Here is a 20,887-nt window from a genome sequence, read left to right on the forward strand (position 1 = left end):
AATCACCCTTTCATATGAAAAAAAAATACGTGTGGCACTCGGAGACTGCCGCGGTAAAGCTATTGCATAGCATTTTTTATGCTATGAAAACGCTCAGAAGGAATTCCAGAAATACAATATATTCTTCCATAATCATCAACATTTACATTAATAAATCTTTATTCACTATTTTATCATATCTCCATTATATAAGACATTGCAAATATCAGCTGACATTTCATAACTCCAAGCAAGACTGAACATTCTAAAATATAAAATAGAAAAGTATTTAATAAGTGACATAAAGTATTAACAACCAGTAATATAAATGGATCAATGCGATGTGCCTGTGACATTTGGCCGAATGTTACAGGTACATCGCATTTTTCATTAATAAATGCACTTTGTTTATTCATATTTAAAACACTTTGTACACAAATTATTTGTACCATAAATCATAATGGCGTTTTGATTTTGTGCTGTCAAGTCTGTCAGTTGTAATTGTACGTTTAAAAATAACAAACACTCTTTTACGTTATTTTATCAATCCAGAATTCAACATAGCTTATGTTGATAAAACATATTATTTGGATAATATGGTAATATAATTTTGAATTTTATAATGGGAATATAAAATATACTTCACGCAATTTTAAGATTTCTGCACGGATTATAAAAAAATGTGTATTACTGCCATCTGTGTTCAAGTTGACGAATTAAGGTTATCAAATAAAATAATAAGGAATGTAAAATAATACTTTATTCAATTTTATCCATATTTTTCTATTGACAGTCAACAACTCGGTTGCCTGGAGACTTGATATCCAACAGTCCTCCACCGCTATTTTCACTTACACCACCAGGGGCGCCGGCAGCATTTGGTCAAGGTGACGGCGCACCAGTATGCCATTTTCAGTTCTGACTTCATAATGGAGTCTACCTAATCTTCGGATGACGACTCCGAACTCCCATTTAACTCTTGGGTTGGTGTAACTGCGGACTTGTACCTTATCACCTTGTCCGAACTCCTGCGTTGGCGGTGCATTGTAATGTAATCTGGATAGTGGGGCGGATTTCTTAAATAAGGCATGCATATAGGTTCTTAGTGTTCTTACCTCTCTGCCGAACATTAACTGATAAGGTGATAACTCTTTTGTATTAGGTGTACGTCTCAAGCGTGCCTTGACAGTTAACAGTTTATCAAATAAACTTCCGCTCTTGCTGATATAAAAGAACATTCAGGTATTAGCCGATTATTTTCTTTTGGTACATTCAAAAATTTAAATTTTAGCTTTGTATATATTTCTTCAAATTCGTACCTGTATTTTATTTCCTCTTCTAAATTTTCTTCTTCTGTAAGCCATTCAATTTTTTCTTGAATCGCGTAGAATTTGTTCAAATTTTCTTGTAAAGAATTCAGTCGTATATTTATTTCTTCAATGTCAATTTTTTCTATTCCCGAAATGTAATTTTCGGTTCGTTTCATTAACCCACGTAATGTGGCTCGTATTTCCTTATTGTTTTTTAGTTCATTCGACATCTCGTCGCCAATATCAAATAAAATAATAAGGAATGTAAAATAATACTTTATTCAATTATATCCATATTTTTCTATTGACAGTCAACAACTCGGTTGCCTGGAGACTTGATAGTTGGATATCAAGTCTCCAGGCAACCGAGTTGTTGAAAGGTGTTACTTATTTTCGTTACGGAATTTCTCGATTCGGTTGCCGCGCTCAAAGCCCGCGATAAAAGCTATGCAATAGCTTAAAAGAAAATAGAAATTGGTTAAGAAATACTCGAGTCATTCAAGTTTCATCAGTTATTCCAATTTTCCGGGATAACTGGCCGAAATTTTCAAATTCCCACGAAATGGGACCCCCTGTGAATAATGATGATTTGAATCATGCCGATCGGTCGCGGCATTGCGAAAAAATCGCTGAACATACATTATTATTACTATTTATCGTTAGTATTTTGGCCAAGCTGTGAACGGTATTCGGTGTTGATCAGACCCTAGTCACTGTTTAATTACTCGTATAATATATGCGGGCTATCTTTAATAGTTTTGTTAATGCGTTGCTATATATAGCCCATCGTCAGACTATCTCCATTATAGTATGTTATGGTAATATAATTGATGTTATTTTTGCATGTCAATTGCTTAAAGACTACAATACACATTTAAATCCAGAATGATCTACTAATAAAGTCAGATAAATAAAAACTTTTAATAAGTAACTATAAGGTGATGGTCCAAAATAAGAGAGAATATTTTAGTGGATGCTTCGATTAAATTTATTGATTGTTGTTATTTTCTCAGTAGTAAGCGCCGCAGCCGCAGCCGCATCCAGGTCCAGCAATGCCAAGGGGTCCCGCAAGCCCAGCGTAGCCGAGAGGTCCGGCGAGACCAGCTCCGTAGCCGAGGGGTCCAGCGATGGCACCGAAACCGACGGCTCCGATGTCCTCAGCGGTGATACCGACGGCTCCGTTGCCGCAGCCGTAAGCGACAGCACCGGCACCAGCGGTGGGGAGAGCGCCCTCGATAGCGACGGTTCCGAGGAAAGGCAGAGCGCCACCGACGCATAGTTCTCCAGCGTAGGCGTTCTCGGACAGGACGGAGACTCCGGCGGGGATGAGGGGAGAGGCGGTGGCGACAGCGACACCGGGGCCGTTGGAGGCAGCAAGGGAGGCGGCGGGAGCGAGAGCCCAGTCAGCGTAAGGGCCAGCACCCCAAGCGCCACAAGGGGCGCCGCAGGGACCGGCGGCCAGGGGAGCGGCGGCCCATGGGGCACCGATGCACTGGGCAGTGATGCTCTGAAAAAATATGACAAATATTAAAACCTACATCACGACGAATTAAAATCCAAAAAAAGATCATTAGCCCACTGGTATTCTGCAGTTCCTACCTGAATAAGGAGCGCCTGGGCGCAGAGGACGAGGATGGTCTTCAGAGACATGTTTGTTGGATATTAGAACACGAGAATGCTTTTACAGTTAACTGCTGAGGTATATATAGTGTATTATTATTACATAATACGTGACATATTGTACCGTACGTGACAATAGCTTCTTTACTATATAGAGCAGTGTGCCAAGAATGTAGTTGATAAAATGTACTGCATAGTTCATAGTACATTTCCCCTATTGCCGATCTACCATATAGGAATATTTGTAAACCGGAGTGTTATCAAAATTGTGTTTGCTGGTGAAAAAACATTTAGTAATAAAAATATTTATATGTTGATCATCAGAAATAAAAAAAAATATCATTTTGTAAGACTTTGGTTACCTTTCAGTCCTCCTATTACTTATATGAAGTTCTCGTACTAAGTAAACTTTTATACATTTCCTATCACATTATTAGGTACGATACATAAAATGTGCAAAATTAAAATATTTTTTTTAATTATTTTTCATTACATTCAATTAATTTTAATTATTCAATTAATTACAATTATTTTTTATGGTGGTAGAACCCTTTGTGGTTCGGCTCCGGCAGCACCACCGCCACACCTATTTCTGCCTAATAACAACAGTGTTAGGCGCTGCTGTGTTCCGTTTTGAAGGGTGTGGTAAGGGAGACATACTTTTCCGAGGCGTTCCAGCTTAGTCCTCAGGGGTAGCGGCGCATGTGTGGACGACCTCAGGTAGGAATATCTCATCCTATCTGGGGTTGATTACAGAAGTCCATGGGCGGCAATAGCCACTTACCATCAGGTATATCGCATACTCGTCTGCTGCTCCTATATTATATATATAAAAAATACTTCTTCATTATCTTAGCACTATTTTTGGCAATTATATTACAAAATGTTATAACTTAAAATGCTTCTAATTCACATCCTTATTCATGTCATTATGATAACTAATATATTTAGCTCTCTTAAGACTTTGCGCTTTGTTCAAATCCGAAGACCTGACAAACAATACTCTAATATCAGTATTATTCCGTACATGTGTTGCGACATAGATCGGTTTCCATGCACATGCAACATTGGTCAGTGTTACAGCAGACGCTGCGCCATATAAAAGCACTGCCGCGTCGTTGTCAAGTCATTCTGGGAACATCTCCGTTGAACAAACACCATCATGTCCACCTTCGCCTTCGCTCTCCTCTGCGTCCAGGCTTGCCTGGTACAGGTACGTTAAAGATTTATATTTGATGACATTGATTTCTATTTCTTTATGTTGAATATATTTTTTTTATAACCATTCCAATCATAAGCATTTTTACTTTCAAACAACTGTATTCATTTAACATAATTAATGAAGCAAAATTATTTAACTTATATTATGCAAATTTGCAGAATGTATTCGGGCAGTGCTGTGCCCCTCTGGCCGCTCCTTGCGGTGCAGGTCTCGCCGGACCCCTCGGCGCCGGCTGGGCTGGACCTATCGGAGCTGGATGGGCTGGACCTATTGGAGCTGGATGGGCTGGACCTGGTCCTCTCGCCACCGGACCCGTCGGAGCCTATGGCGGCGCCGGCATCGGTGAGGTCGCCGTCGCTGGCGAGCTGCCCGTCGCCGGTACCACCCTCGTCGCTGGACAGGTGCCCATCCTCGGCGCTGTGGAGTTCGGAGGCCCCGTCTGCGCTGGTGGCACCGTCTCTATCGCTGGCTCTTGCGCTTGCGGCTGCGCTGGTCCCTATGGAGCTGGTTACATCTACTGAAAATGATCATCGTGTAAAATTAATCATGGCAAATATAAGAATATAGCAAATTTAAAAAAATACATTTGTTTTCTTTCATTCCTCACATCAACATATTTACACATTTTTATTATATTATTTAAAAAATACTTTCCTTATATATAACTAGCTGACCCGGCAAACGTTGTGTTGTCATATAAATAAAAAAATGTTAAGGGTGAACAACCCTTATCACTCAGGGGTATGATTTCTATGATTCCTTATTATGGAATAGTTAATACTGTTAACTTTTTTAATTAGGGATGTCTGAGAGTGTTATAAACGTAGGAGTAGACAAATATAATCAAAAAGCTCTGAACTGCTAAGCTATCGGGAGTTACACGTGTTATTGTGAGTTAACCATAAAAGATAGATATATGCTGTCGTAGGATAAGTTTTATATAATTTTAAGGAGAACGTTTCCGTCATACATGATTTGTCTGTAGCTTTAACCATTTAGGTTGCACACGCGACGGAAGCTTTAAAAATGGAGTAATTTCTCCCGTTTTCTCAACATTTCCCTTCACTGCTCTGTTCCTACTGATTGTAGCGTGATTAAAAGTATAGTTTAACCAGCTCAGGAGTATAAAAAATAATTGTACCAAGTTTCGTTAAAATCCATCGAGTAGTTTTTGTTTCTATAACGGTTATACACACAAACAGACAGACAGACAGATAGACCAAAAAATTACTGATTGCATTTTTGGCATCAGTATCGATCCCTAATCACCCCCTGATAGTTATTTTGGAAATATATTTCATGTACAGAATTGACCTCTCTACAGATTTATTATAAGTATAGATGACATCTACGAGTAGGTTTTGACGAATCTTACCTTTTAATCCACCTCCGGAAGGCGTGATTCTTAAAAATAGAAAGAAAAACTAACTTCTAAATAATATATTTATAATATATTCTGAATTAAAACAGAGGGTATTATAGGATGATATCTATACTAATATTATAAAGAGGAAAACTTTGTTTGTTTGCTTGTTTGATTGTAATGAATAGGCTCAAAAACTACTGGACCGATTTTAAAAATTCTTTCACCATTCGAAAGCTAAAGTATCCAGGATAACATAGGCTATATTTTATATGAAATATATTTGATAAATAGATTTTGAGGCGGTACAAAGTTTGCCGGGTCAGCTAGTAAGTAATAAAATGATATAGACTATATGGTTCTACCGTAGACGCAGCCTTACCTATTTTTAGCGTGAAATAGTTTTGGATTTCGGTAGAAGGTTGTGAATTTCGACTGACTTATGTTTGAGGCAAACATCGTAGTCATCAGAAGTGGTAACGCATCTGTGATCGGCTTCAAGTAGAACCTGTTCTATAAGCATTGGTTAGAGTTCTCCAGGTGCGGTACTATCGGATAGACTGTCCATTTGTTATTCTACTTAACTATTTGTTACGTTTGCTACGTTTGCGTTTACGTTTGCAAGTAATGCTAAGTTTTACTCCACTCTATTTTAATCATGAATGATCAGTTCTTATCTAAGAGGGGAATTCGGATTATTACCCAGACCGGCATTAATGAAGGTGGCAAAATTAATGCCAATTTTTTGGAGAAATGGAATAATTTGGAGTATTCTTATGTAACGGTGATGCAAAATTTCTTTTCTATGATGTTAGTATAATACTGGGTTTATTGATCAATGAGACTGATAATTTTTTCGCCGACCTATTTCTATAATGGATAGCAAATTTAACTGCCGCTCTAGGCGAGCAAACATACCTTTCTACCGAAACGCATTAATAATATGGTACCTCCACGATCTAACTACCAACGGTTCTACCTTTAACACACATACACTTAATAAACTTACATATACATTCTAATTAGGGTTTCTGATTTTCCGACATATTTTCTTCTCGGCACACGGGAATTCCCGACCACATTTTCCCGAGAATTCCCGGGAACTCGAGAAACTGTCGGAACGTTATGAATTCTATGTCTCCAACCATTTTAAGTCTTGTTTCTGAGTATGGCCCACTTGCTGCAACTGGGGGAGGCCTGGACCCTATTATACTACGCTATTCTGCTATACAAATTTGTGGAAAGAGGTACGGATTAGTGGCCGAACCATGTCGAATGCTTAATCCATTATCCATAAGGCCTCTAAAAAGGTTTAACGACTGCTAAACAAATGCTAAAATAAGTGAGATCGTTGAATTAACGTGTGCTACAAGTGCTCTTTGCGCACATGAAATTTAGCCACTAGCGGTCATCAATATAGTAGTAGGCTGAGTATAATTGTGCTGTTATCTAATCCTTATGATACTCAACTTTTCATTGATGACAGATCAACTATAGCTACATCGAGATTTTAAATTGCATATAAAGAGTGGGCCTTGGGTTAGTCCGAGTAACACAACCAAAGCTAGAATCCAATCCATCGGCAGCAGTCACACACGAAACAGAAGGTAGTGTCATATTGCGCAAATTGTTCACAGCAGTGTTGAAATATATATTCCAACCGATGAAGTGGAAAAATCTTCGCTTTAGTACAATACAATACAAAGCTCTTTATTGTGTACAAAAATATAATCTAAGGTACACTTGGCGGCCTTAAACACTAATTTGGCGATAGTTAACATGAATGGCAAATACATAAAATCCATTTGTCGATATTATAGTGATCTAAACAAATTCATTTCAAGGCCTCAGCATTGTCCTATTTTATAATATAGGACGAACTTGTAGTCCACCTGATGGTAAGTGGCTACTGTCGTCCATGGGTAACTATAAACAACCCCAGATAAAATTAAATTCCTACCTGAGGTCGGCCACCAGATGAAACGCTACCCCTGAGGGTAAGATAGAACGCCTTGAAAAGGTTTGTCTCCCCTACCACACCCTTCAAATCAGAATACAGCAGCGTTTAACACTGCCGTTATTAGGTAGAAATAGGTGTGGCGGTGGTGCCGCTGGAGTCAAACCACAAAGAGTTCATAGCATATAAAGGGAATCTAAGAATGTGGAGGTTGGATGTTGGATCATTTGTTGCAATGAACTCACCGTAAATAATAAACAAAAGTTCAATAATGAAAATATATTTCCAAATAACTACAAATTCCAAGAAAGTATATGAATATAGTTTAAGTTACAGTCAAAATTATTGTCACCTAAAAAAACAGCAATCTTATTTTGTGTAATAATCATTATTCAAAGTAAAATAATAAAAATATTTTCATAAATGCTTGATGTTTATTGGTTTTAATATGGTCTCAGTAGTAAGCGCCACAGCCGCAGCCGCAGCCAGGACCAGCAATGCCGAGGGGTCCAGCGAGTCCAGCGTAGCCGAGAGGTCCAGCAAGACCAGCTCCGTAACCGAGAGGTCCAGCGATGGCACCGAAGCCGACAGCTCCGATGTCCTCAGCGGTGATACCGACGGCTCCGTTGCCGCAGCCGTAAGCGACAGCACCGGCACCAGCGGTGGGGAGAGCACCCTCGATAGCGACGGTACCGAGGAAAGGCAGAGCACCGCCAGCAGCCAGAGTGCCTTCGTAGACGTTCTCGGACAGGACGGAGACTCCAGCGGGGATGAGGGGAGAGGCGGTGGCGACAGCGACACCGGGGCCGTTGGAGGCAGCAAGAGAGGCAGCGGGAGCGAGAGCCCAGTCAGCGTAAGGGCCAGGACCCCAAGCGCCACAAGGGGCGCCGCAGGGACCGGCGGCCAGGGGAGCAGCGGCCCATGGGGCACCGATGCACTGAGCGGAGATGTTCTGGAAATAATAAACAGTTTAAATATCTTTGACAATTACAATAATTAGGAACATTTAAATGTAATATAATTATACCAATATAAAATAATTCGCGAAAAACATCACTATACTAAGTCTTATAGTTAATACCTGGATGAGAAGCGCCTGGGCGCAGAGGATCAGGACGGTCTTTAGAGACATGTTTGTTGGGTGCTTGAATACAAGAATGCTGTTACAATTACCTGCTGAGGTATAAATAGTAATGTGTTATCACTCAATACATAACCTACCAGAACAGTTGAAAGCACAAATCCGTACGTGACTATAAGCCTAGCAACTCAGTAGATCAGTGTGTCAAGAATTACACCTGATGATAATATTTTTATCATCAAGTGTAATTCAATTACGTGATTTAATTTGAGCAAATTTTATCACGTAATCGATGGTATTTGTTAAAAAAAGTCCTGAAGTAATATTAATGTGGCATAACTGCATATTTAGGAAGTTGACTTATTGTCATTTTTAATTGTTTTTTACAGTTTTTACAATAATGTTCACTTATCAATTCTTTCTTCTCTTTTAACACAATAGTTTATGTAATTGTGGTTGCTTTTAGACGTTAAAGAATTCTAAAAATTATCTTCATTTAATATTTTGGCATCACTTAATATATTTCATTGTTTCCATCTGAAGTATCTGATGAGGCGGGAAAAGGGGAGTATAATGAACCATATTGTCCATCTGATGGTGAGTTTCCACTGCTGACTATATGCATTTGTAGCCAACTTTATATCAAAGATTTCTATTCGCAGGAAACCAATGATACGTTGCTCCACTCGAGGACTACAATGATTGCATCACGTGAAAACTAGCCAGCATCCGCACTCTTGCAAAACAGGATAACTGCTTCGATGCCTGCGGTGTGGCAGTGATATATCTTTAGTATAACTGTACTGGTTTGACAACATTTCAAATATTTGTTTATTAAATGCGTGTTTTTTATTTACTTTAAGATTTACCACTTAGAGTGACACATAAGTAGTCCACTTAAAATCTAATGAATTACACGTTCGTTTGTTACTTCAGTTTGTCAAAGAATTTATTCTTCTACGAGCTTTTGCCCGCGGCTTCGCTCGCGTTACGAAATATCATAGGGATAAAATATTCATCCCATATTTTATCCCCTTGGGGGTAGAATTGATCAAAATCCTTTCTTAGCGGATGCCTACGTCATAACATCTACCTGCTTGCCAAATTTCAGCCCGATCCGTCCAGCGGTTTGGGCTGTACGTTGATAGATCACTATATCAGTCAGTCATCTTTTAGTTATATATATTTAGATCTATCATCCAAAACACACTCGGAGTACAATCGCAAACTTCCGAAAACGAACAAAAATAATGATGACACTTTTAATTTTCTTGCGTAGATGTTCGATGTTGCAACCCTAATCAGTTTCCATGCACATGCAACATTGGTCAGTGTTACAGTAGACGCTGCGCCATATAAAAGCACTGCCGCGTCGATGACAAGTCATTCTGGGAACATCTCCGTTGAATTAACACCATCATGTCCACCTTCGCTTTCGCTCTCCTCTGCGTCCAGGCTTGCCTGGTACAGGTAAGCAACTATCCGACCTATCAATTTATCAACTTTTCGCTATTCATCGATTACTATTAGCTTAGCAATTAGATGACAATTATTGCACAATAAATATCTATAATTAAAAAAGTTTGACTCGTTATGTTACAAAATAATGTAGCAAAAATATATATAAATAGCAAAACTTGTGTTGTCATATTTTGTTAAAAGCGAACCTGTGGGAAAAGGTTCCGTTTGCCTTGAGAAAAATAAGTTTTGTCATTAGGCAGATAATAAATTACTTTTTAAGAAATATATTGCTTTCTTTCTTCCAAAAAATCATTGTATGTTTTTTAGAACGTATTCAGCCAGTGCATCGGACCCCTAGCCGCTCCTTGCGGTGCAGGTCTCGCTGGACCCCTTGGCGCTGGCTGGGCTGGACCTCTTGGAGCTGGATGGGCTGGACCTCTTGGAGCTGGATGGGCTGGGCCTGGTCCCCTCGCCACCGGACCCGTCGGAGCCTACGGCGGTGCTGGCATCGGTGAGGTCGCCGTCGCTGGCGAGCTGCCCGTCGCCGGTACCACCCTCGTCGCTGGACAGGTGCCCATCCTCGGCGCTGTGGAGTTCGGAGGCCCCGTCTGCGCTGCTGGTGCCGTCTCCATCGCTGGCTCCTGCGCCTGCGGCTGCGCTGGTCCCTACGGCGCTGGCTACATCTACTAAGCTGACATAGGATTTCAAAATTATACCAATACAAATATAAAGATTTGGCAATTACATATAATATTTAATTTACTTTCCTTGTTCCCTGAACGCCTAAAACAACAAAATCTGATGTTTTTAATTATCAAAGTTGTTCAAGTTGAAAATTCATACGAAAATTGATATATCTTAGATAGTTGCGTCTTACTAAGTACGTACAAAATAAACCAGGCAGAGGCGACATTATTATACTGATGATTTCCAAAATTCTTTTCTGAAAAAATCCTTATTTTTTCTCTATTGCACCGATTTCTCCATACTTGCTTAAAGATGATATTAAATCCGCATGAATAAAATGTTTTTCGTTCGCCTACATATGATAGGAAGGAGAGTAAAGGAATTGAAAAGTAGTGGCATAGGAACTTTTCGCGGCATTTAGGGAAGATTTTGCACCATATACCAATAAGACCTAGTATTTGAATATTTTTTACGTCTATGATTTTGCGCATACATTTTATACGTTTTTGTAGATGTTGGACTTCCTCCCATGGATTCCTTCAAGATCACATAGCCGTAACCCTATGAAAAAAGCCAAAAAAAAAGCCTCTTAGAAAGCCAGTGATGCTGAAAACGTATGATACTATATACACTCAGATGACAGTGACTACTTTCCATCAGGTAGCATATCTGCCCTACTGCTAGTCTTAATAGTTGATGAGTAAATAAAAAAACCTGAACGGTCATCAGCTAGTTTCACCCTAAAATGCATAGAAATATCGGGAAATCGTAACTGCACTGCGACGCTTGTGATGTTGTGATGATGTGATGAACAATGAACACCATCACTAAATAATTGTTTGGTGATAGTGTTCATTGATTAAGGATATTATGATTGAGTTGTTATTCCTAACAAAATCAATATTTGAATAGTTTCACATGAACTTTTTAACCGACTTCAAAAAGGAGGTGGTATGTACACGAATTACTCCGTCGTTAGTGGACCGATTTTAATAATTCTTTTTTTGTTGTATAGAGACGAGCTGGAAGTTGGTCCCATTTAAATATGGTTAGGATCCATTGACGGGTTCTGGAGAAAATAAGGGGAACTCCTCCACCCATGTAAATATAACAGCCATAATTTCGCCGTTTACGAACCTCTTTTAATGCCTTTCATTTCGTGTGTGTACAATTGCTACAAGTTGGTCCCATTTAAATATGATGAGGATCAGAGTGGGTTCTGGAGTCAAAATATGTAACTCCTCAATCGATGGGAATAATTGAGTTGTGTTTGAAGATAATTGGTGTAGGTTCTAATGAAATTACAAAGCCAGTTCATCATTGACTGTTTAAGGGTCTGATAATGTGGCTCGGAGACAAAATATGTAACTCCTCAACCGATGGGAATAATTGAGTTGTGTTTGAAGATATTTGGTGTAGGTTCTAAAGAAATTGCAAAGCCAGATCATCATTGACTACTTAGTTAGGTTAGGTTGGAACATATAAAACTAAGCGAGCAGGGCGCGGCAGCGCCCTGCAAGCGGGCGGTTCCAATCAATGTAAACTCAGACCTTACCTTAATTCAGGATCACGTTTATACAATTTCATATTGTATTAATATAAATGTTAGTATGTCATCACTAAAAAGGGTAAAAAAAAATTTTAACGAAAAATACAACCGACTTCTATGTCACTACAAAGTAAAAAATAATTCAAATAAATGTTGGTTTAGTACATATTTCTGAAGTCGGCGCTCAATATATTTCGTTGTATAACGATGTCGGTTGTATTTTTTGTTAAAAATTTTTATTCCAGAAGGTTATTTTGTATAAACATCTATTTAAATTATTAAGGTTAAAAAAGTATAACCAAAATATTTCCAAAATTGTGTAATTATCATTTATATTTAAAAAATGTATCCTAGTTATTAATTTATATAAAAATCTTAGTAGTAAGCACCACAGCCGCACCCAGGTCCAGCGATGCCGTAGGGTCCAGCGAGACCGGGTCCGTAGGCGAAAGGTCCGGCGAGACCAGCTCCGTAACCGAGGGGTCCAGCGATGGCACCAAAGCCCACAGCTCCGATGTCCTCAGCTGTGATAGCGACGGCTCCGTTGCCGCAGCCGTAAGCGATAGCGCCGGCACCAGCGGTGGGCAGAGCGCCCTCGATAGCGACTGTTCCAAGGAAAGGCAGAGCACCTCCTACAGCCAGAGTTCCTTCGTAGGCATTTTCAGACAGGACGGAGACTCCAGCGGGGATGCGAGGAGAAGCGGTGGAGACAGCGACACCGGGACCGTTGGAGGCAGAAAGAGAAGCGGCAGGAGCGTAAGCCCAGTCAGCAGCAGCGTAAGGACCGGCACCCCAAGCGCCGGCACAGGGGGCAGAGGCCAAGGGAGCGGCAGCCCACGGAGCACCGATGGCACCGATGCATTGAGACGAAATGCTCTGTAAAGAAATGAAAATAGTTCATAATTGTAATAAATCGTAGTTTTGGAGACAAGAAACTCATTTATTCAGTTTAATGTCTATATTTTCCATTAATGTCAACCATCGCCTGATCCCATGACCCACGCAGTCGAGTTAACATAACTATTATTTTACCGCTGTAAGGAATACTTCGGAGAATGTTTACCAGACGAGTAGGTACTAGTAAAAACCTTAGAATGTCTCACCTGTATCAGGAAAGCCTGAGCAAAGACGACGATGACGGTCTTGAAAGACATATTTGATTAGGATCCAAGCAAGAACTTGACAATGAATCTACTTTTCAGTTTGGAGGTATATATAGTACTGTTTATGAAATAATCGGTTGCGTAGGTTACAGTAATTGTTAAGAGTACGTGACAAATTCGTAAAGTTCACTGTGTCAAGATGCGTAATGTCATTTTTTTTGTAATATCATGAATTTTGCGTAAGTCACACAAAACGTAATATCCTACGACATATTTTATTGGTTAAGCTAAATGAGACAGTTGATAGTGCCAACATTTAAGTTACTGATATATAAATTCTACAAAAAAAGCTGTGATAGCGGTTAAGAAACTCGGCCTCTCGATCGAGGGGCCCGAGGTTCAAATCCCAGTCACTCTGATTTTTCAAAATTATATGCGTATTAGAATTTAATTATCACTTGCTTAAACGGTGAAGGAAAACATCGCGAGGAAACCTGCATACCTGAGAAATTTATAAAAAAATCCTAAGGTGTGTGAAGTCCACCGATTCGCACTTGGCCAGGGCGGTGGACTATAGCCTAATCCTTCTCATTCTGAGAGGAGACCCGTGCCCAGCAGTGGGAATAATAGGTTGATGATGATGATGATAATGATATAAAAGGGACAGACTAAACAGATCTAGACCTCCCCAAGTTTAGGCGCGAGAAAAGAAAAGTTCTTCAAGCAGAAGAACTCTTTTGTTTTTCGTCCACAAGTTTCAGAGAGTATTTATTGCAGACGGATTAGAATAAGGTAAAAATAAATTCAACCCCAGATAAGATTATATTAGGTATGACTTGATGACGGCCCCAGATGCGCCACCACCCCTGAGGAGTAAACTGGAATATCGTCTATTCGGCTCTGAAGTTAATGCGCGTAAGTGTCAGTCAGAGAGGCAATACGGTCGAACATAAAGAATAACGTAAGGACACACTAATGTAGCTATGTACCCACGGGCGAGAGCGGGCAGCGACAACGCTCTCTTCATCCCGCTAATTTCTATAATTCGCTATCGAGACGCGACTCATTTCTATATTTGGAGCAGACTAGCAGTTTGGCGCGGGCTCTACCATATAAACTGTATACATGTTCCACGTATAAATAAATATCGCAATAAAAACCCACATGACAACATTAAAATTAATTTCGACAAATGTTTTTGATAATTTGTGGCTATCAACCTGATCCACCTGTATGTACCAGTGAGATGAACTGTGCAATTGTTTTTCTTCCTTTATTATATTAGGAAATTTAATTAGCAAAAGAGATGCTGTTCATCTGATGATAGGCTGTAAGACTTGATATATGTATGTATAGGTAGTGTGGTAAGGGAGACATACTTTTCCGAGGCGTTCCAGAAGTCCTCAGGGGTAGCGGCGCAATAGTCACCGATCTCAGGTAGGGTTATCTAATCCTATCTGGAGTTGATTACGAATAGCGGGATACAGTCCACGGGCGGCTTTAGCCACTTACCATCAGGTGAACTGCGTGCTAGTCTGCTACTCCTATATTATAAAAAAAAATCGGTAAATGTTAGTACCTACGTCACTGTTTTAGACTAATATCGAAAGACATCTTTACCCATCTGCTGTTATATCTATTTATTTAGAACTAGCTGGACCCGGCAAACGTTGTGTTGCCATATAAATAAAAAAAATAAGGGTGAACAATTCTTATATTATCACAACTTTTTTTAATTAGGGATGACTGAGAGTGTTATAAACTTAGGAGTAGACAAATATAATCAGAAAGCTTTGATCTGCTAAGCTATCGGGAGCTACACGTGTTATTGTGAGTCAACTATAAAAGATAGACATATGCTGTCGTGGGATATTTTTTACATAATTTTAAGGAGAACATTTCCGTCATACATAATTTCTGTGTAGCTTTAACCATTAAGGTTTCACACGCGACGAAAGCTTAAAAAATGGAGTAACTTCTCCCGTTTTCCCAACATTTCCCTTCACTGCTCTGCGCCTATTGATTGTAGCGTGATGAAAAGTATACTAAGTAAATTTCGTTAAAATCAGTCGAGTAGTTTTTGTTTCTATAACGGTTATACGTTACGTTAGACAGACAAAAAATTACTGATTCCATTTTGATGTGAAACATCTATAGCCGCACGTAAAACCGATTTCTGGCGTGGCGACGCATGCCGTCGCCACGCTATACGATGGTATATATATACAGTCTATATGCAGTAGTGTGTACAGTGTGGCGACGCGTCGCCATGCGCAATCGAATTCAATAAATAGTCATCGTTATCTGGAAAAAAATCGTAATATTTTATTTTATCATTATGACATATTTAGTTCCTATCACAATATGTTCTTTTCTGCATATTACTTTTACAAAATAATGTCGATGTTTCACATCTGCCAGGCGTCCCGTGACGGCTCACATTTTTTTTTGGCATCAGTATCGATCCCTAATCACCCCCTGATAGTTATTTTGGAAATATATTTCATGTACAGAATTGACCTCTCTACAGATTTATTATAAGTATAGATGTATTTAGCCAGTGCACCAGACCCGCAATAGCTCCTCTTGCTTACTGATAGCTTAGTAGTTTGTAACCTCGCCTCCCAATCGGCATATTCAAAATTCAAAGTTATTTGCGTATTATAAATGAACTATCATATTTAAACGGAGAAGAACAACTTTGTATGGATACTTAGAAGTCTACCAATTGGCACTTGCCCAGCGAAGTGGACTATACACCTCTCTTGCTCTGAGGGACAGTAGTGGGTTGATAATATTAGTGTTTATGTAATTCTGTGGCCTTATACCTAACAAACAAGGTAGAATATGTTGCGGTGACATTTGCTAGCATTTTCTAATACTTGGGATTCAAAGATGAAACCTTGTGATATACTTTAAAACTCCAATTTTATTTGTAATTCTTTTACACTTCTAACTTCTAACTAAAGTTTATTTTAACTAAAGTTATCAGTGGTTTATTGTCGCAATGAGATCTCTTCTTCATTTTCAATTAAAATAGAGTGGTAGTCGATAGAAAGAAGAAATAAGAAGGATGATTTCCAGTCTAAAGCTTTTTATAGATAAAAAAAACGAGTAGGAGACGAGTAGCAACAATAAAAATGTGCCAAAACTTTTTTGTCAGTATCAACGGACAGTGACAGTAGTCGGATAGTTATTATTATTATACCATCAATGTTTCCGCGGTTAAACGAAGTTTTAAGGCTCCATTTAAAAACAACATCTCCATAAACTTCATGAGAATGAAATACGAACAAAACATATTATAAACTTAATCCGACTCAAAATTTGTTTTTTCCTTTAATCAGAATAATTAGGACAAGTTGAAAACAATTGTTCATTCAATTGCTACATTTATTTATTTTACAGTATTAGTTCAAGATCAAAGTCGTTTTAGTAGATGTATCCAGCGCCGTAGGGACCAGCGCATCCGCAAGCGCAGGAGCCAGCGATGGAGACGGTGCCACCAGCACAGACGGGGCCTCCGAACTCCACAGCGCCGAGGATGGGCACCTGTCCAGCGACGAGGGTGGTACCAGCGACGGGCAGCTCGCCAGCGACGGCGACCTCACCGATGCCAGCACCGCCGTAGGCTCCGACGGGTCCAGTAGCGAGTGGACCAGCTCCAGCCCATCCAGCTCCAAGAGGTCCAGCCCAGCCAGCGCCGAGGGGTCCAGCGATACCTACACCGCAAGGAGCGGCCAGAGGGGCACAGCACTGCCCAAATACATTCTGTAAGGAATATCAAAAATATATTTAAACAATATTTCTCTTTCATGCTTGCCCAGATATTATAAGACCCCAGCGTAATGATGCTAGAGTCTTGCTGTTACTGTTACTCTGTGATTCTATTTAGTCTAATCTGGTGAAAAATAGCTGTTATAATTTGTATAATTCGCAAAAAATAAAATAAAAAGCAATTACTGTGGTCTTGAATATGGCTCTACAGAAGTCAGAAGGAAATAGATGTTTTGGCTTACCTGTACCAGGCAAGCCTGGACGCAGAGGAGAGCGAAGGCGAAGGTAGACATGATGGTGTTTATTCAACGGAGATGTTCCCAGAATGACTTGACAACGATGCGGCAGTGCTTTTATATGGCGCAGCGTCTACTGTAACACTGACCAATGTTGCATGTGCATGGAAACCGATTAGTTTCGTAATACATGACAAAAAATACTGATATCATAATTCATATAGAGACACGCCATAATTATTCTGTACTAAATTTAAAAACTTTTAAGAATAAGCTGAATTAACATTATCTTTTTTAATGACAGAATAGGAATACTTTTCTGGAAATATTAGTAAAAATAGTTAAGATAACAACACTACTGAATACGAAGAAAACTGCATTCGTCCGCCATCGTTTTATTTTAGAATTTTTTTTTTTATAATATAGGAGCAGTAGGAGAGCATGCAGTACACCTGATGGTAAGTGGCTACTGCTACTTACCATCAGGTGTACTCATGGATATCTATAATCAATCCCAGACAGGATCACATATTCCTACCTGAGTTCGGCTATAGATGTGCCGCTTCCCATGGACTAAGCTGGAATGCCTCGGAAAGTATGCCTCCCTTACCACCTTCAGACCAGAACACAACAGCAGTTAACGCTGCTGTTATTAGACAGAAGAACGTGTAGGGGTGGTCCCGCCAGAGTCGAACCACAAAGGGCTCTACCACCTTCAAAAGTATTGTAGTACTCTATACTTACTTCTCAAGAGCAAACAGGTATTATCCGAACGCTATGGCTTGAAACCCTCAAAATGGTGGTGAGACTCTTTAATTTGGTGGCCTATGCCTATTCGCTAATTTGTTCCATTAAAAATATTGTCGCGCATTTTTTCAAATTACGCGACGAGCAAGGGCTCGTTAAATAGCCATTATTTTAATTTTAATTTTACATTTATCAAATGAGTTGATTAGGCGCAAGAACTACATGATTGATATAACAATGTTTAATTTCATTCACAATATCACATTTCATGATAATTTTAGTTTTACAATTAAAATGTACAAATAAAATTTAAATGTGCCCTTTGGTCCAATGTTGGTTCCCTACGGAAACGTTAAAATTAGAAACTACATATGAAAAGTAGAAAAATTTGTAACTTCAACTTCTTGAATCTTTAACATTGTCAATATATTGTTCTATAAGGTTTGTGAGTCGTTGTCACGTACACATTAATTAGTAACAGATAAGACATCACTATATATACCTCAGCCGGTAACTGAAATAGCATTCTTGTGTTCAAGTATCCAATAAACATGACTCTGAAGACCGTCCTCGTCCTCTGCGCTCAGGCGCTCCTCATCCAGGTAAGAATAACAGAATACCCGTGATTCTAGGCAAAATAAAAGTAATGTTTTTGAATTCTAAATCTTCGTGACGTAAGATTTAATTTGTGTCATATTTTTTCAGAGCATCGCCGCTCAGTGCATCGGTGCCCCATGGGCCGCCGCTCCCCTGGCCGCCGGTCCCTGCGGCGCCCCTTGTGGCGCTTGGGGTGCTGGCCCTTACGCTGACTGGGCTCTCGCTCCCGCTGCCTCCCTTGCTGCCTCCAACGGTCCCGGTGTCGCTGTCGCCACCGCCTCTCCCCTCATCCCCGCCGGAGTCTCCGTCCTGTCCGAGAACGCTTACGCTGGAGAACTATGCGTCGGTGGCGCTCTGCCTTTCCTCGGAACCGTCGCTATCGAGGGCGCTCTGCCCACCGCTGGTGCTGGTGCTGTCGCTTACGGCTGCGGCAACGGAGCCGTCGGTATCACCGCTGAGGACATCGGAGCTGTCGGCTTCGGCGCCATCGCTGGACCCCTCGGCTACGGAGCTGGTCTCGCTAGACCTCTCGGCTACGCTGGACTCGCTGGACCCCTCGGCATTGCTGGACCTGGGTGCGGCTGTGGCGCTTACTACTGAAACACTTATAACGATCAATAAACAAAAGCATTTATAAAAATATATTCTTTTGTTTTAATTATGTTATACAATTATGTATGGTTTATTTTTTATTAATTTGGGAACATATTCAATTTAATGGTAATAATTTTAACTGCCCCTAAACCATATACTGACTCATAGCTCCCAGTAATTTGCAATTATGTTTTAAACCTTTTTTTTTGCAAAAAAAAAACTTAACAAAAAAATAAAACCGACTCCTATATCACTACAAAGTAAGAAATAATTCAAATAAAAGTTGGTTTAGTACATAGTTCTGAAGTCGGCGCTCATTGTGTTTCGTTGGATAACAGCGTAAACAGCGTGTCCAATATGAGCGCCTGATCAACCTTATTAAATATTCATAAGCCCCAAATGCCTAAATTGTGTGGTTGAGGATGACTAAATTGGATGGTTGTGTCTCCGGCACCTCTGCATTATCAGGGTTGAAGAGCGAGGTCGAAGAAGAAGAGGTCGAATTTTCCATCATATATTTCTGCTTATAAGGCTATTATTAAATATTCGTAAGCACCAAATGCCTAATTTGTATGGCTTACAACAAGCCTCACAAATTAGGCAACATAATGAAGCAACTATATATCACACCTACGTCTTTAATAAATTACTAATTGAAATATTTGTTATAAATTAACATTTTTTACGATAAATTACTTATTTTATTTCTTATTTCGAAAAATCATAAATGTACACAGGCTGCACGAAAAACGATAATGACATTTACCGGTAGGGGGCGCTATAAGTAGGTTGTATATTGTTTTAAATTATTTGAATTCGAGGTTTTTAGCTCTGAATATACGTGACACAAGGCTGGCGGCTGGCGGTATACTACAAGTCAACATTATCATTTCGAGACTATGCAGTTCGTACAATTGAAATGGAACTTCACTTAGGTAAGTTCGTTTAATTTCTAATTTGTATGGCTTACGCAAGAGGCACTTCTGCATTACCAGGATTGAACAGTTGAAGGTTGAATTTTCTATTATATCATGTTGGTCTAGATACTCAATGTTCGTTTTAAGTTTCATGAGAATTGGGTGGGCAGAAGGTAAATTATCATAAAATATGTAAAAAGCAGTGGTAGTGATGATGCCTTCCACCACATAACTCAAAGTTCTAATCATCAGATCATATCCATGTCAAGGTACCGCAATGAAACACCGGTTCATATAAAAAATGGGTTGATGATGATGAAATAATTAGATTCCTTGTATCGTGGATGCTATGAACTACTATGAACCCAAAAAGATATTCATAAATGTTATCGTCGTTAATAAGAAGCTTGGATATTAACGATATCACATTTTTATAACGTTACATTAAAGTAATAAGTGACTCATTGGATACTACAGTTTAAAAACAGATGCGGGTAGGTGAAGTGGGGACGACACCTTGGCGGCGCTCGAATTAACAGAGAGCGACATTCTGGTCGGAGACTTCAGCAAGAACAGTCGAATAACGGAGATACTTGTGTAGTTATAATACTTCTAATCACTAGTGTGAACTTACTTACGTATAGTTATTATATCGTTACTCTGTACCTTTATATTGTATATAAATCA

General features: G+C 39.6%; 4 protein-coding genes across 4 annotated transcripts; 2 read left to right on the forward strand and 2 right to left on the reverse strand.

Moving 5' to 3' along the window:
- Positions 1-2,298: 2,298 nt before the first annotated feature.
- LOC140748507 (uncharacterized) lies at positions 2,299-2,939 on the reverse strand. The gene is made up of 2 exons (XM_073081320.1): positions 2,889-2,939; positions 2,299-2,796 (listed from the first exon to the last, which is right to left on the reverse strand). The coding sequence occupies exons 1-2, from the start codon at positions 2,937-2,939 to the stop codon at positions 2,299-2,301; spliced, it is 549 nt and encodes a 182-aa protein (XP_072937421.1).
- Positions 2,940-4,071: 1,132 nt separating this feature from the next.
- LOC140748629 (chorion class A protein Ld2/Ld41-like) lies at positions 4,072-4,652 on the forward strand. The gene is made up of 2 exons (XM_073081472.1): positions 4,072-4,122; positions 4,290-4,652. The coding sequence occupies exons 1-2, from the start codon at positions 4,072-4,074 to the stop codon at positions 4,650-4,652; spliced, it is 414 nt and encodes a 137-aa protein (XP_072937573.1).
- Positions 4,653-7,905: 3,253 nt separating this feature from the next.
- On the reverse strand, positions 7,906-8,583 carry LOC140748508 (chorion class B protein Ld34-like). The gene is made up of 2 exons (XM_073081321.1): positions 8,533-8,583; positions 7,906-8,403 (listed from the first exon to the last, which is right to left on the reverse strand). Exons 1-2 carry the CDS (start codon positions 8,581-8,583, stop codon positions 7,906-7,908), a joined length of 549 nt encoding a protein of 182 aa, XP_072937422.1.
- A 1,368-nt stretch (positions 8,584-9,951) lies between these two features.
- Positions 9,952-19,289, forward strand: LOC140748509 (uncharacterized). Its single transcript, XM_073081322.1, has 6 exons — positions 9,952-10,002; positions 10,321-10,669; positions 12,609-12,985; positions 16,747-17,061; positions 18,632-18,694; positions 18,798-19,289. The coding sequence occupies exons 1-6, from the start codon at positions 9,952-9,954 to the stop codon at positions 19,287-19,289; spliced, it is 1,647 nt and encodes a 548-aa protein (XP_072937423.1).
- The last annotated feature ends 1,598 nt before the right edge of the window (positions 19,290-20,887 follow it).

The sequence above is a fragment of the Epargyreus clarus genome, unplaced genomic scaffold (assembly GCF_041222505.1).
Source record: "Epargyreus clarus isolate Ecla_fem2 unplaced genomic scaffold, WU_Ecla_fem_2.2 ptg000016l, whole genome shotgun sequence".
NCBI lineage: Eukaryota > Metazoa > Arthropoda > Insecta > Lepidoptera > Hesperiidae > Epargyreus > Epargyreus clarus.

What these genes read in the sequence shown, in the direction of transcription:
- LOC140748509 (XM_073081322.1), top strand. Translation starts at nt 9,952, where the DNA reads ATGTCCACCTTCGCTTTCGCTCTCCTCTGCGTCCAGGCTTGCCTGGTA. An exon ending in CGCTGGTCCCTACGGCGCTG is followed by an intron (nt 10,670 to 12,608) that starts GCTACATCTACT and finishes TAAAAATCTTAG; the next exon opens with TAGTAAGCACCACAGCCGCA. An exon ending in GGTCCAGCGATACCTACACC is followed by an intron (nt 17,062 to 18,631) that starts GCAAGGAGCGGC and finishes CTTGTGTTCAAG; the next exon opens with TATCCAATAAACATGACTCT.
- LOC140748508 (XM_073081321.1), bottom strand. Translation starts at nt 8,583, where the DNA reads ATGTCTCTAAAGACCGTCCTGATCCTCTGCGCCCAGGCGCTTCTCATC. An exon ending in CCCAGGCGCTTCTCATCCAG is followed by an intron (nt 8,404 to 8,532) that starts GTATTAACTATA and finishes TATTATTTCCAG; the next exon opens with AACATCTCCGCTCAGTGCAT.
- LOC140748507 (XM_073081320.1), bottom strand. Translation starts at nt 2,939, where the DNA reads ATGTCTCTGAAGACCATCCTCGTCCTCTGCGCCCAGGCGCTCCTTATT. An exon ending in CCCAGGCGCTCCTTATTCAG is followed by an intron (nt 2,797 to 2,888) that starts GTAGGAACTGCA and finishes ATATTTTTTCAG; the next exon opens with AGCATCACTGCCCAGTGCAT.
- LOC140748629 (XM_073081472.1), top strand. Translation starts at nt 4,072, where the DNA reads ATGTCCACCTTCGCCTTCGCTCTCCTCTGCGTCCAGGCTTGCCTGGTA. An exon ending in TCCAGGCTTGCCTGGTACAG is followed by an intron (nt 4,123 to 4,289) that starts GTACGTTAAAGA and finishes GCAAATTTGCAG; the next exon opens with AATGTATTCGGGCAGTGCTG.